At 46.3% G+C, this 12845-nt stretch overlaps 1 protein-coding gene and 1 non-coding gene across 2 annotated transcripts in view; both read left to right on the plus strand.

Moving 5' to 3' along the window:
- The window catches only part of INSC (INSC spindle orientation adaptor protein), a 128928-nt gene that overhangs the window by 55505 nt on the left and 60578 nt on the right, over positions 1–12845 (plus strand). Inside the window, exons 3-5 of the mRNA XM_059708990.1 lie at positions 3304–3649; positions 4621–4673; positions 5812–5935. Of these exons, the coding sequence (XP_059564973.1) occupies positions 3304–3649; positions 4621–4673; positions 5812–5935 (523 nt within the window). The remainder of the gene's footprint in view (positions 1–3303; positions 3650–4620; positions 4674–5811; positions 5936–12845) is intronic.
- On the plus strand, positions 6525–6632 carry LOC132242372 (U6 spliceosomal RNA). The gene has a single exon (XR_009454577.1). It is a non-coding gene; the product is annotated as a U6 spliceosomal RNA (small nuclear RNA).

A 12845-nucleotide genomic window follows, 5' to 3' on the forward strand; every position in this document is an offset into this window, starting at 1 on the left:
AAAGAGAAGGGAAATGCTGGAGCCACCCCAGGAGGCAGCTGAATGTAATGTGTCCTTGCTACTGAAAGAAGGAGGAGGGAGGCTGGGAAGCCAAGAACAACAGATGTCCACTGCAAAGTGTTTATGGAGTGAATGTCAGCGAGTGAGTGCTGAGTTCATTTGTTGCCTTTTAAAACCCCAAGATCAATTTGTTTCCCAGTTCTCTATCTCTAGAACATGATGATCTTATGCTTTTCCATTTTATGTATCCCCTTTCCAATTCTGTGGTCTTGGGGTAGCCTGAGTGGTGGAGGCATAGGGAGTCTTCTGCAGGGGAGAGCATTACATGCCTGAACTCTGCCACTCATTTGCTGGAGTACATTTACTGAGTAGCTGGTATATAATGGCACTGGCAATAAACCAGATACGAGGGACTGTCCTTCACAGGACTTGGAGAGTTTCAGACAAACACACCAATTACAACTGAATGTTGTTAGTGCTCCAGTGGAGGATGCATGAAGGGGTATAAGGCCCTGGAGAGCAGCTGGGGAGCTCTGGCTGAGGCTTTTCAAAAAAAGTAACATTCGAGCTGGGTTTTGAAGGGTGAGTAGGAGCTTGCTAAGTAGAGAGAAAGGAAAGGGGGTTCTGTTGGAGAGAACTGTGCAAGGCCACAGACTTTGTAAAAGAGAGTGGTATGGTTGGGAATTAGGAAAGTTGAGTGTGCGGAGTGTAGAGTGTGTTTTTGGCAAGGGTGCTAAAAAGTGGTGGAAGATAGAAAAGGGAGAGGCATGGGAAGGGAGGCTGGAGTCAGATTTTGGATGCCCCTGATCTGAGCCTCATGAATTTTGACTTATGCAGGGGACAGTGGTGGTATTGGGGGCACACAGGGAATAACTATATATTCCCACTTATGTAAAATGAGAGGCCCAGTGCATTAAATTTGTGCACAGGTAGGGTCCCTACGCCTGGCCAGTGATCAGGGCCGATTGGGGCCTTCCAGCTGCCGGCCAGGGCCTCCCTTCCCCAGCTGCCAGCTGCCGGTCTGGGCCTTCCTTCATTCTGCTCCGCCCCCTGGTGGTCAGTGCACATCATAGTGAGCAATCAAACTCCCAGTCTCCCAGTCGAACTCCCGAGGGGACACTTTGCATATTAGGCATCTATATCTATATCTATATCTATATCTATATCTATATCTATATCTATCTATCTATATATATACAGTATATATATTAAATATGAGTTTATAAAGATAGAGTGGGCAGCAGGGCACTGTGATTTCAGGTGGTTCTCTCTTTCATTATACATACATATACTATATTTATAGAATCTTTATAAAACATAATAGCTATTTTTATAAAGGGAGCGCAAGAAGGAAAGGTCATTGGTGAGTTTTGTTTTTAACAATAGTCAAACAGTTACACCATTCAGAAAGTCCTGCTCCTACTCTATAAATAACAGTAAATATGAAGGTATGATTTAACTGCAGTCAATAGAGCATGCCTTTATAATTTTAGTTCTGCTGGGCGCATTTGCCTCACCTAGCTGGCCTCATCAGTGCCCTCTGAGTGCTGCCCTGACTCAGAATAAAACCCATGTCCTCACCTTGTCCCACACAGCCTTACAGAAGCTGCCTCCCCGCCCCGCCATCCCCGTCCCCGCCTACCTCACGTCATGTCCTCCATCCCTCTCTCTTCCTGGCTGATGCCGGCATCCTTGCTAGTCCTCACCCATCTCAAGGACACTCATGCCCCAGAGCCTTTGCACTTGCTGTGCTCTCTCCCTAACACAGTTTGCTCCCAGATTTCCACGTAGCTCACTCCCTCATATCCTTCCAGCTTGGCTCAAATGCCCCTTTCTCAGTGAGCCTTCTCTCACCCACCTATTTTAAACTGCTGTGTCTACTGCCCCTTCCACTCCCAGCACTCTCTACCCTCCTTCCCTGTTCTCTTGTCCTTCAAAGCACGTACCACCTCCAACATATTACATGCATTGCTTATTTATTTTGGAAGTTACTTAGAAAGTTGACTGTTACCTCACTTGAATGTAAGCTTCCCAAGCGCAGTGATTTTATCTATGTGTTTGCTGTAACAGCCCAGGGCTTTGAAGAGTACTTGGCACATATTCAGCACCAAGTATATATCTATAATAATAAAAGGGTAATATGCTAATTAGACTGGACGTCATTCTGGATGTCGTTCTGGACAAAGATGGGGCCGGAAGGAAGCCTGGGTCCCAGGTGCCAGAGAGAAGCCGGTGCCGGCAGCTGGGGGAAGGAAGGCCTACTCTTGCACGAATTTCGTGCATCAGGCCTCTAGTTTTTAAAATAAGTGAAAGCGGGAGGCAGGTGGGGAATGGCTTGAGGCAGACAAGACTAGGGACAGAAACACTAGTCAGACGACTGTTGCAAGGGCCTTGAGCCCAGCCTTAACGATGAACTGTGCACGTCTTCCGGCCTAATCTTCAGATGATGTTGAATCTGTCATTGTAAAATGTCTTCCTAGTTTGTCTCGATGCTTTGATCAAAAGCCCATGAGAGTGGAGGCTTGGCATGTTCATCTCCATTTTTCTGCAGTGCCTGGCATTTATATGATATTAAATGTGAGGCACTCAACAAATGTTCAATGCTTCATTAATGATGTTATTACTGAACTGTATTTGACTTAGTGAATTTCAGAGTGAATTATATTCAATAAAGATCTTGGGATCTCATCTACATTCTCATGCTGTTATACTAAACAGAGTTAATTTTGTCCCATTAAAAAAAACAGCATACACGCTGATGATAGAAAATTGAGAAATTAGGGAAAAGTTGAAAAAATAAAAGCCTTAGTTCCACCACCCATAAAGAACCATCAGCATTTTAGTCTTTTCTTTAAATAATTTTTTTTTCCAGACATAGTTTTTTAAAACACAGTCATAACAATTATGTGTTTACAGTCTCGCATACTGCTTTCCCCACTTTATTAGTGCACACATTTTTTGGGGAAAGCATTATTTTAAATAAGTGCATACTATATAACCAAGTAGTTGTACCACAGCTTACTTAACTAACATTTGATAATTACACTATTTCCAGTTTCCTCTTATTGCAAAGATCATGTGCTACTCTGAAAACTTATTGCTTATTATTTGTCTGGTCATCTGCCCCCAAAACTTCTGTGCTTTATTATCTGTGAAGATAATGAGAAATAAAATGATTAAGGTAAGTGAATGCAAGACACGGTGATGAGCACATAGGAGTTCAGTAAACATCAGGTGTCTTGGAATTGAAACCTTTGGAAATTGTGGAGGGTTGATAGCCACGGCGCTGTTCCCCGGCTGCAGGCTGCACCTGATGCAGGTGGACTCGGTCCAGCGCTGGATGGAGGACCTGAAGCTCATGACCGAGTGCGAGTGCATGTGTGTCCTGCAGGCGAAGCCCATCAGCTTGGAGGAGGATGCACAAGGTGACCTCATCCTGGCGGGCGGCCCAGGCCCTGGAGACCCCCTGCAGCTGCTGCTCAAGCGGGGCTGGGTCATCAGCACCGAGCTGCGCAGGATCGGGCAGAAGCTGGCCCAGGACCGCTGGGCCCGCGTCCACAGCATGAGCGTGCGTCTGACCTGCCATGCCCGCTCCATGGTCAGCGAGTACAGTGCGGTCAGCAGGAGCTCTTCGCAGGAGATGGGCCAGGTCAGTTGCCCTGGGTTGGGTGTGGGAGGGCATGCTTCCTAGAAGAATGGGTCTAAATTCTGTGGTATCTGAACTCAACCTGCCCCAGGGACCTCCTTCCTCTTCCAGGAAAGCAGGGAAGACAGTAAGGACCTTTATTAAGTGTAAACTCTGTGCTAGGAATTGTGCTCGGCCTTTTTACATGCATCTCATTTAACTTGCACAACCTCTGAGGCAGATACAGCCACGATGCGAGGCTGCACAATGATTAAGTGTACCATTTAAGGCCAGACTGCCTGGGTTCAAATGTCAGCTCTGCTGTGTGACGTTGGCAAGTTACTTAACTTCTCTGTGCCCTAGTTCTATCATCCTAATGAGTATAATAGTATTTGCTTCATAGAACTGTTGTGAGGACTAATTTATTACATGTAAAACCGTTGATTAAAACAGTATTAGCTGCTATGTATTATTGTCCTCACTTTATAGATGAGAAAACAGAAACTCAGAGAACCCAACTAACTTGTCCAAAGTTGTGCAATAAATGGTGTAATCAGGATTCAACCTAAGCCTTTCTAATTCCAAAGCCCATGGCTTCTTCTTCTCCAAGCCCAAGGTGAACCATTGGAACCCCACCCTATTATTTCTCTTTCACTGGCGTTTACTTTCCACCTTAGTGCTTTACCTTCTCCTTGCTTCACTTTGCAGGCAGTAAACTTCTACTCATGCTTGGAAGTCCAGCTCGAATGCCGCTTCCTCTCTGAAGCGTCCCAGATTGCCAGGCGTAGCTAATTGCTCAGTTTTCTTTTCTTAGAGCTCCCCAAGAAGCTGGTGGTGATCTCTTTTGTCAGAGCACACTGTGTTATAATTGATGTGCCTGTCTCCCAAATCAGATGATTTGATTCTTCATCTTAATGCCCCACAGGGCCCGGTGCAGCAGTTGGTCCTCAATCAATGTTTATTGAATTGAACAAAATTGACCTATTTTTCTACAGGTTGAGAAGCTGCTAATGGAGAAATGCTCAGAGCTCTCAGCAGTCACAGAGAGGTAAATCTGGGTGCTGGTAAATGTGGACAGGGTTGCGCTGTCCTCGGGCGGTGGAAGGGGCTGGCATCTTCTCCCAGAGGGAGAGTGGGAGTTGGGGGAGGGCTGGTGGTCGTCTGGGAATCTCCTCCTGCTGACTTTTATCAGCAGCATTGAAAATCTCCCTTGGGATTTTCTGTTCCATTTTCAGGCCCTGGATAGAATGTACTAGTAAACAGCAGAGGAGAGGCCTGGGCATGGGAAGAAAGGATTCTTGAGGGTTGGTTTTAAGGAATAGGTTTCCCACAGCTTTGGGAAGGCCCCCTGGCCCCTAAGGTCAAGGCAAGGTGAAAGCAGACACTCACATCCTTATATTCACATGCACCATAGACAAGGATTTCACAGACACTCACTTGCTCATACGCAGATATATAAACACACACTCGTGCAATCACAGAAATACACTCACACCCTCTGCTCTGTATCTCACACACACACACACACACACACACACACATCCATCATTTACACTCAGACACATACCCACACACACACTCAACCTCACATGTACATGCACCCAGTTATATGTTGGCATCTCCCTTACCCCTTCCGGCTCCCATGCCCTGGAAGAAAAACCTGGAGCTGGGCATCCCCCAGACCCTCATGAGGCCCTGGGCCTCCCAGTGTGGAACATTCTCAGGACATAGGGATACATTTGAGCCGGATTCCCAGAAGGTTTTCCTGCCTGGGGTGAAAATCCTCAAGGCTCCTTTCTGTGCATTGTAGGCAGCAATTCCTAAGGGGCATTGCCATACCCCTTCAGTGAGCACCAGTGAAGTTCCCCTCCCCACGTCCGCAGACCCTGGCTGTGGCGATGGTCGATTTTCCCAGGGAGAAGCCCGGAGGTAGGATCTGGTTGCTTTCTGGTGGCCTTTCTTCCTGGTGCCATGGACCGTTAACTCCCATCTCAGGCCGGCACTTATCTGAACACTAGGAGGCCAGGGGATGAGCTGTCTGTGGAATATTCCATCTTAGACTCCCCAGGAATTGCTGTGTCCTCCCCAGGCCACTCGCGCCCCAGCAGGCCCACATCTGGCCCCTGCAGTGCTCCGGGTTGACTGCCTGCCCTGGCCGTGGCCCACCCATGTTGTATTTTCCCCAGGTGCCTCCAGGTTGAGAATGAGCATGTCCTGAAGTCAATGAAGGCCTGCGTGAGCGAGACCCTGAGCACGCTGGGCCAGCACTTTGGCCAGCTGCTGGAGCTGGCCCTGACCCGGGAGGTGCAGGTCAGTGCAGGCTGGGCTGCAGGGGGAGGGGTGGGCAGAGGAACTGGGCCAGGCTGGAGGAAGCTCGGAGTCCCCTTTCTTGGAGGACATCCTCCTTAGACCACCCACGGGAACTCCAGCACACGAGAGACAGGGCTGTCAGGGCTGAGCAGCCTTCTCAAGCAGGTAACTCAACCCTGCACTTCCCAGAGGTAAACACTGCAGCCCAGAGAGAGAAGACACATACTGAGGTCACACAGCACGGCCGTGGCAGGACCTGACGCGGTTCAATCGCACTTTCAGAATTGCTCCCACCACCCTACATCTTCTCTGCTGAGTTGCTGTTCACAGTGCGCACACTGGGTTTTTATCGTCCTGAAAGACTTAAGGCACCTGAAGAAAACAAGCTGATTCTGTAAATCCCAGCACTAGAGAAGAATCTAGAAAGGTCATAGAGTCCAGTCCAGCCTCTAGGCAGACTCAAGCTTGGTTCCAGAAAGGGTGAGGGTTTCTGGAGCCAATAGGTCTACCTCCAACCCATGGTTCACCATGAGACCTTGGCACGTGAGCCTCCTCAGCCTCGTTTTCCTCATCTACAACGTGCCACCCTGCGCTCGCTTTGGCAAGCACATACGCTAAAATGGGAACAATACAGAGACGATTAGCATGGCCCCCGGGCAAGGATGGCATGCGAATTCACCAAGCGTTTCATATTTAACAAACAAATAAATCAAGGGCAACCCTTTCCCTGAGGGAAAGTGAGAGAACTAAGCAAACAACATATGGAAACTGCTTAGCGCACAGTGCGGGTTAAGTACATGTTATTTCTCTCTTGCCTTTTCCTATTTTAAAAGCCTTCCATAAGGTTTTCATTCCAAAAGGTGTTTACATGTTATTTATAGTTACAGAAAGATTGTGTTACATATTTGCCATTCCTTTCCCACCACCAAATAGAAGCCTTCCACAAATAACAAATCTCTCCCCATGTCGGCTTTCCTCCAAGCTCAGCCCCTCTGCCCAGGCGGGACTTTGCTTTGTCTCTTGCCCGTGACTGGCTCGTTTTGCACAGGCACGGGCCCTGCTGGCCTGGCTCACCTGCTGGTCAGCGAGACTGGCCCCATGCATCCTGACCCTCCCGACCCAGGAGGACGAAGGCCACTCGTCCTGCCTTGAGAGTTTGGGGCAAGGGGAAGAGAGGGCTGGGCTCGGGTGCTGGGGCCAGCATTTAGAGCTGATGAGCAAATGCTGACAGTCACATGTAGGGGCGGGCGGAGGTTCCAGCTGGGGTCGGTGTCCCAGACTGAACCGTGAAGTCCCAGAGGGACCCACTGGAACACGAGGGCCAAATGGGGGAGTGATGAGTGAGGATCTTGAAGTTAGTGGGGGGGGTGGGGGGGCGGAGGAGGGGGACCTGGAGGGATGTTTGAGCAGGGGCTCAGGTGCCGCTGATGCTTTTTATGCCATGTTTGTGTTCTCTTGCCTAAAAGTACCAGGTTCAGTGAAAAGGGCCGAAATGGAAGAGTAACATTGGATTGTACACAGAAACCAGCTGGGTTTGGAAGCAGCCATCAGCTCTTTTATTCAGGGGCAAAGGGCAGGGAGTCTTTTTGATTCTCTAGGTCGCAGAATCCTGGGAAAAGTTTCCTGGGCTGCAAAAGCCTACTTGGGCCTTTTGGACTTTGTTTCTGATTTCTTCTAAAAGGTCTTCACACATTCTTCGTATTTCATAGACAGGGATTTTGGTGTGTTTTGTTCATGGATATATATCAAGGGACTAGAACAGTACCTGGCATACAGTAGGCAGTCAATAAAGATTTACTGCCCAGCTGGCATCGCTTAGTGGTTGAGCAGTGACCTATGAACCAGGAGGTCATGGTTCAATTCCAGGTAAGGGCATATGCTTGGGTTTTGGGCTTGATCCCCAGTGGGGGGCATGCAGGAGGCAGCTGATCAATGATTCTCTCTCATCATTGATGTTTCTCTATCTCCCTCTCCCTTCCTCTCTGAAAAAAAAAATTAAAAAAATATTTACTAATGAACAAATAGTAAGCAGTATATTTCAAACTTACATACTCACAGATCTTTTTTTTTAATTCTTAAAAAGCATCTATTCACTTATACTGGGATGCTGGTGCTTTAGAAAATGCAATTTGGGAAACGCTTTTTTTTTTTCTCACCAGGCAGCCATACAGGTTCTTGAGCAATGCTCTTCCCACTCCCCCACCCCACAGTGCTTACTGAAAGGGCAGAGATATCCTAGCACTATTCTGCACTGGCCTGGTTCATCCTGGAATGTTACCAGACCCAAGATGTGTCACTGGCAATGACTGTGCTCAGAAGTTCCTATAAGGATAGGGTCAGGCTGATGATCAACATTCGTGGAGAATAGGCGGAGGAGCAGGGGATGTTTACTCTAACGATGGACACTCTATTACCTCCAAAGTTCTGTGCTTTGAAAGGAAAGAAGGACCTCAGGCCAGTGGAGCAAATTTACAAGACCTTCTATGTGAAAAGAAGTTTATGAAGCAACTAGAGGCCTGGTGCATGAAAATTTGTGCACTTGGGGATGGGGAGGGTCCCTCAGCCCGGCCTGCACCCTCTTGCAGTCTGAGACCCCTTTGGGGATGTCCACCTGCCAACTTAGGCCCACTCCCCGGGGGATTGGGCCTAAGCTGTCAGTCAAACATCCCTCTGGCACCCAGGAGCCCTTGGAGGATGTCCGACTGATGGCCCTGGGGAGTGGGCCTAAGCCATCAGTCGGACATCCTTAGCACTGCTGAGGAGGCGGGAAAGGTTCCTGTCACTGCCACTGTGCTCACAGCCATCAGCCTGGCTTGTGGCTGAGTGGAGCTCCCCCTGTGGGAGTGTATTGACCACCGGGGGCAGCTTCTGCATTGAACGTCTGCCCCCTAGTGGTCAATGTGCATAATAGCAACTGGTTGTTCTGCCATTAGGGTCAATTTGCATGTTAACCTTTTATTATATAGTATAGGGCTGCCTCACAGTGGAAGGGACTGCCTTAGGAACTCCCCACCACTGAGATGGGCAAGGCATGCCTGGAAGGACATGGCAGGGGCTGGAGGTTAGGCTGAGTGACTTGCAAGGGTTCTTCCAATCTTGAGAGTATACGATGCTATGAATGTGGGTACTGTAGGGTTGTCTGAGCATGGAGTTTGGAGTTATATCAGGCTTCAAATCCTGGCCATGCTACTTACTGGATATGCAAACTTGGGCAAATTACTTAATTTCTCTGATCCTCAGTTTCCTCACCTCTACAGTGAGGCTTAAATGAAATAACATGTAGTATTGGGTGGCATTCTTCTGAATATGTCAACTGACTTATTCACAAAAACCAATAGTAAGCCTTGCTAAAAAATAACAACTCCTAATCACCTAATGAATTATTAAAATAATTTAACTACTTGGTGGTCATGGAAAAATTTAAGTTTTAAATTTTGGGAGTCACGAGTGGGAAATTAATGAGCATTGATGCTTAGTCTCTTTGGGAATAAAGGGTTAGCCATGTGGGAGGTAAGGGGAAAAGACTTGACTTACAAAAACCTATCTATTTGAAGATGACTTCTAAGGCCCTCTCCACTGAACCGCTGGCTCAGCTTCATGTGGATAGTTGTTATATTTATTCATCTTTTCATTCCATTAATCCCTTTTTCTTTTAGTTTGAACTAGCACATTGATGCTAATAAAACTGACTGGGAATGCATTTTTTTAAAATAAATTTTTTATTTATTTCAGAGAGGAAAGGAGAGGGAGAGAGAGATAGAAACATCAATGATGAGAGAGAATATTTGATTGGCTGCTTCCTGCATGCCCCACATTGGGGATCGAGCCCACAACCCGGGCATGTGCCCTGACCAGGAATCAAACTGGTGACCTCTTGGTTCCTGGATTGACTCAGAACCACTGAACCACGCCAGCCAGGCAAGGGGAATGTATTTTGGCTCTGTGGCTAAGTGAGCTTGTTAAAACTTTATCTCACAAGTTTCCCCTTCATGGCCCAGGCAGAGCTGGACAAGCTTGGGCCTCACCTGAGGGACAGACACCTATCCTGTAACAAAGGTCAAACCAGAGGGACACTTTCTAAGTGAAGAGGGACAGGCAACAAGCTGAGCATATTCAGTTCCTTCTTCCAAACTCACTCAACTCATCCCTAACTTCTCAGCCTGGTGACATGAAGGGGTAGGGAGTGAAGGCAACAGATGGTGATGCTGAAATCCCATCAGGGGAGCAGGAGAAGTGGGAACCAAGTATTGCTCCTTAGTACTTCACAGTTTTGGTCCTATTACCTTATTGACTTTATCCATTAGGCTATGCTGAGGCAGGAGTGTGGCTGTGCCCCTTGGAGAAGGAGGTCAGCTGTCCGCGGAGCAATCCTTTTCCACTTTTATGAAGCCATTTCACCAAATAACAACTCCTACTCCTTTGCAGACTCTTTGGAATCACACTGGGCAATTTTGACTTTGCTCCCAGCAGGCTCGGAAATGACTAACAATATTACCTTCATTAAATTAACTCTAAAGAGCCTTTCTAGCTAAAGCTTAAAATTGCTTTTCTGTTTTATTCCCCACTCTCCGATTTAGCTCAGCTCTGTTGTCTAAAATAGGTACTTAGCCTGGCCGGTGTGGTTCAGTGGTTGAGCATTGACAAATGAACCAGGAGGTCACAGTTCGATTCCTGGTCAGGGCACATGCTAGGGTTGCGGGTTCCATCCCTGGTAGGGGGCATGCAGGAGGCAGCCGATCAATGATTCTCATAATTGATGTTTCTATTTCTCTCTCCCTCTCCCTTCCTCTCTGAAATCAATAATAATCAATCAATCAATCAATCAGCAGTTAGAGGCTGCCATGTGATTAAATGACAACACAAAGATAATCCAAACATAATGGCCAGATGAGAAATATAAAGATGTCCAAAAAAAATTAATATAGTCTCCTATCTCATTTTAAAGTTCCCTTGGGAAAATAAAGTAAAAGAAAAAAGAAAACCAAACCCCTTTGCCCTCAGGAGTAATTCAAAGCCCCAAATGTTTAATATAATTGTTTTCAATTTTCTTGCTCATCTCAGCCAGGAGGGTCTCATCCCAGTGTGTGTGGGGAGTCGCATTTCCTTGGGCAGACAGTCCAGGCTGTCTCTCCAGCAGCGGAAGGGGTTCCATCAGGGCTTCTCAATTTATCTTTCCCCACCATCGGTGAAAGGGCCAAGAGTAAGTACGTTGGGTACACAATCTTATCACAACCTTACCCCTCCATTTGCAGTGTTAAAACAGGCTAACCCTCAATTGCTAGAGCAGGAACTCCAGGCATCATGTTGTCCCAGACTCCACCCTTGTAGCCAGAGTCCTTACAGACACTCCTCTGTACCTGGGAGAAGATGGTGGTGGTGACACCATATTGGTTGCAGCTGCAGCAGGTTGTCATTCAGTTTATTTCACGTGTCCAAAATCCACAAGGATTTATCAACATACATTCACTGGGGGAAGCATCCTTTCTCTTCGAGGGTGTTTGATAAGTTTTCATCTTCCTGCAAAGTCAGGCATTTGCTTCCCAAGGACTTACTGATTTGTATCCTGGCCTAGCAAGCATTTTTAATATTCTTACTTCCTAGCTCCCCTGTGAATGCTGTGTTTCTGCTACCTGAGGCTGCATTGATCTGGGCTCCTTGGAGTGATTTGGGCCGGTGGTCTTCAAACCACCCCAATGCACTGTGTTCTCCAGGTTTCCGAAGATTTCCCTGGAGAAATGCAAGCACATGTAGTTTTAAGGAAATTAATTTCCAGATCTCCCATTTTTATTTGTTCCTTCCCTAAAGCGATTCTCCCAATATTATCAGAGTTTATAGTGTCCTATTCCTTTCTGAAGGAAAGGCATGCTCATCACTCAGCCAAACCTTACAGCGCATTGCCTGGCTGTGCAGACACCTGGGGACGGTAGTGGCGAGATCAAGCCAAGGAGAAGCTTCATTCATGAACCATAAAGCCTGTTGGCCTCCACGAATTGCTTTACATATATTTCTGTTGAGCAAGGCATTAGAAATTGTGTCTTTTGCCCAATGTGGGACTTTTCTAAATTCAGATAAATGGGGGGGGGGGGGAGATAGAGAGAGAGAGAGAGAGAGAGAGAGAGAGAGAGAGAGAGAGATTATAAAAGTTTCCCATTTAACTTATCCCTCTCATCTCCATTTCATCTCCAATGTGCATGGCTCTTGAGGGACATTCTCCTCAGACAAAAGAAAGAAAGCACTGGTAGGACACATAGAACCCTAAGATGTTTTGTTTGTTTGTTTTTTGGTTGGGGGGGGGGGAGGGAGAACATAATTAAATGCAAGCATTTTTTCAGCTATATTTTATCCTCAGTCCTATGTCATTAACTGTAAAGAAAAGTATCTTTGAAAACTCAAAGACTCTAAAGGTTAATGAGATTGACTCTTTTCAAAGAAATTGAGATATTTTTTAGAACAACCACATTTTTCAAGCTATAGTGGTTAGATTCTACAGAGACAAGTTTTACATGATTTTTTTCAGATTTGGTGCACATTACTTAAGAATGCAGTTAAAGCCTAAATTGTCGAAACATTTAATGACATATTTATAGTAATTTACTTCCTGTTAACAAAAGATAAAATTAATTTTTAGCAGCTGAACTAATTACTTTAAGCAGTAAATACCTTTTTTCTTCTCTAAATACTTGAAGTGTGATCATGAGAGCTACTAAATATAATCAGATGCTTTCTCATTTGTTCTCACATCTTATTTCATTGTCCTGCAAAATGAACAGCAGAGTTTAATGCATATACACACCTGTTTGCTGAAGGAATGCAATGCCATTTTATCATATTTTTAGATTTACAATGAATTTACAGTGTTAGCTGCATATTACTTTGAATTATTAAAATATTAGTAAATTGTTTTATTTTG

This window comes from Myotis daubentonii, chromosome 9 (genome assembly GCF_963259705.1).
Source record: "Myotis daubentonii chromosome 9, mMyoDau2.1, whole genome shotgun sequence".
NCBI lineage: Eukaryota > Metazoa > Chordata > Mammalia > Chiroptera > Vespertilionidae > Myotis > Myotis daubentonii.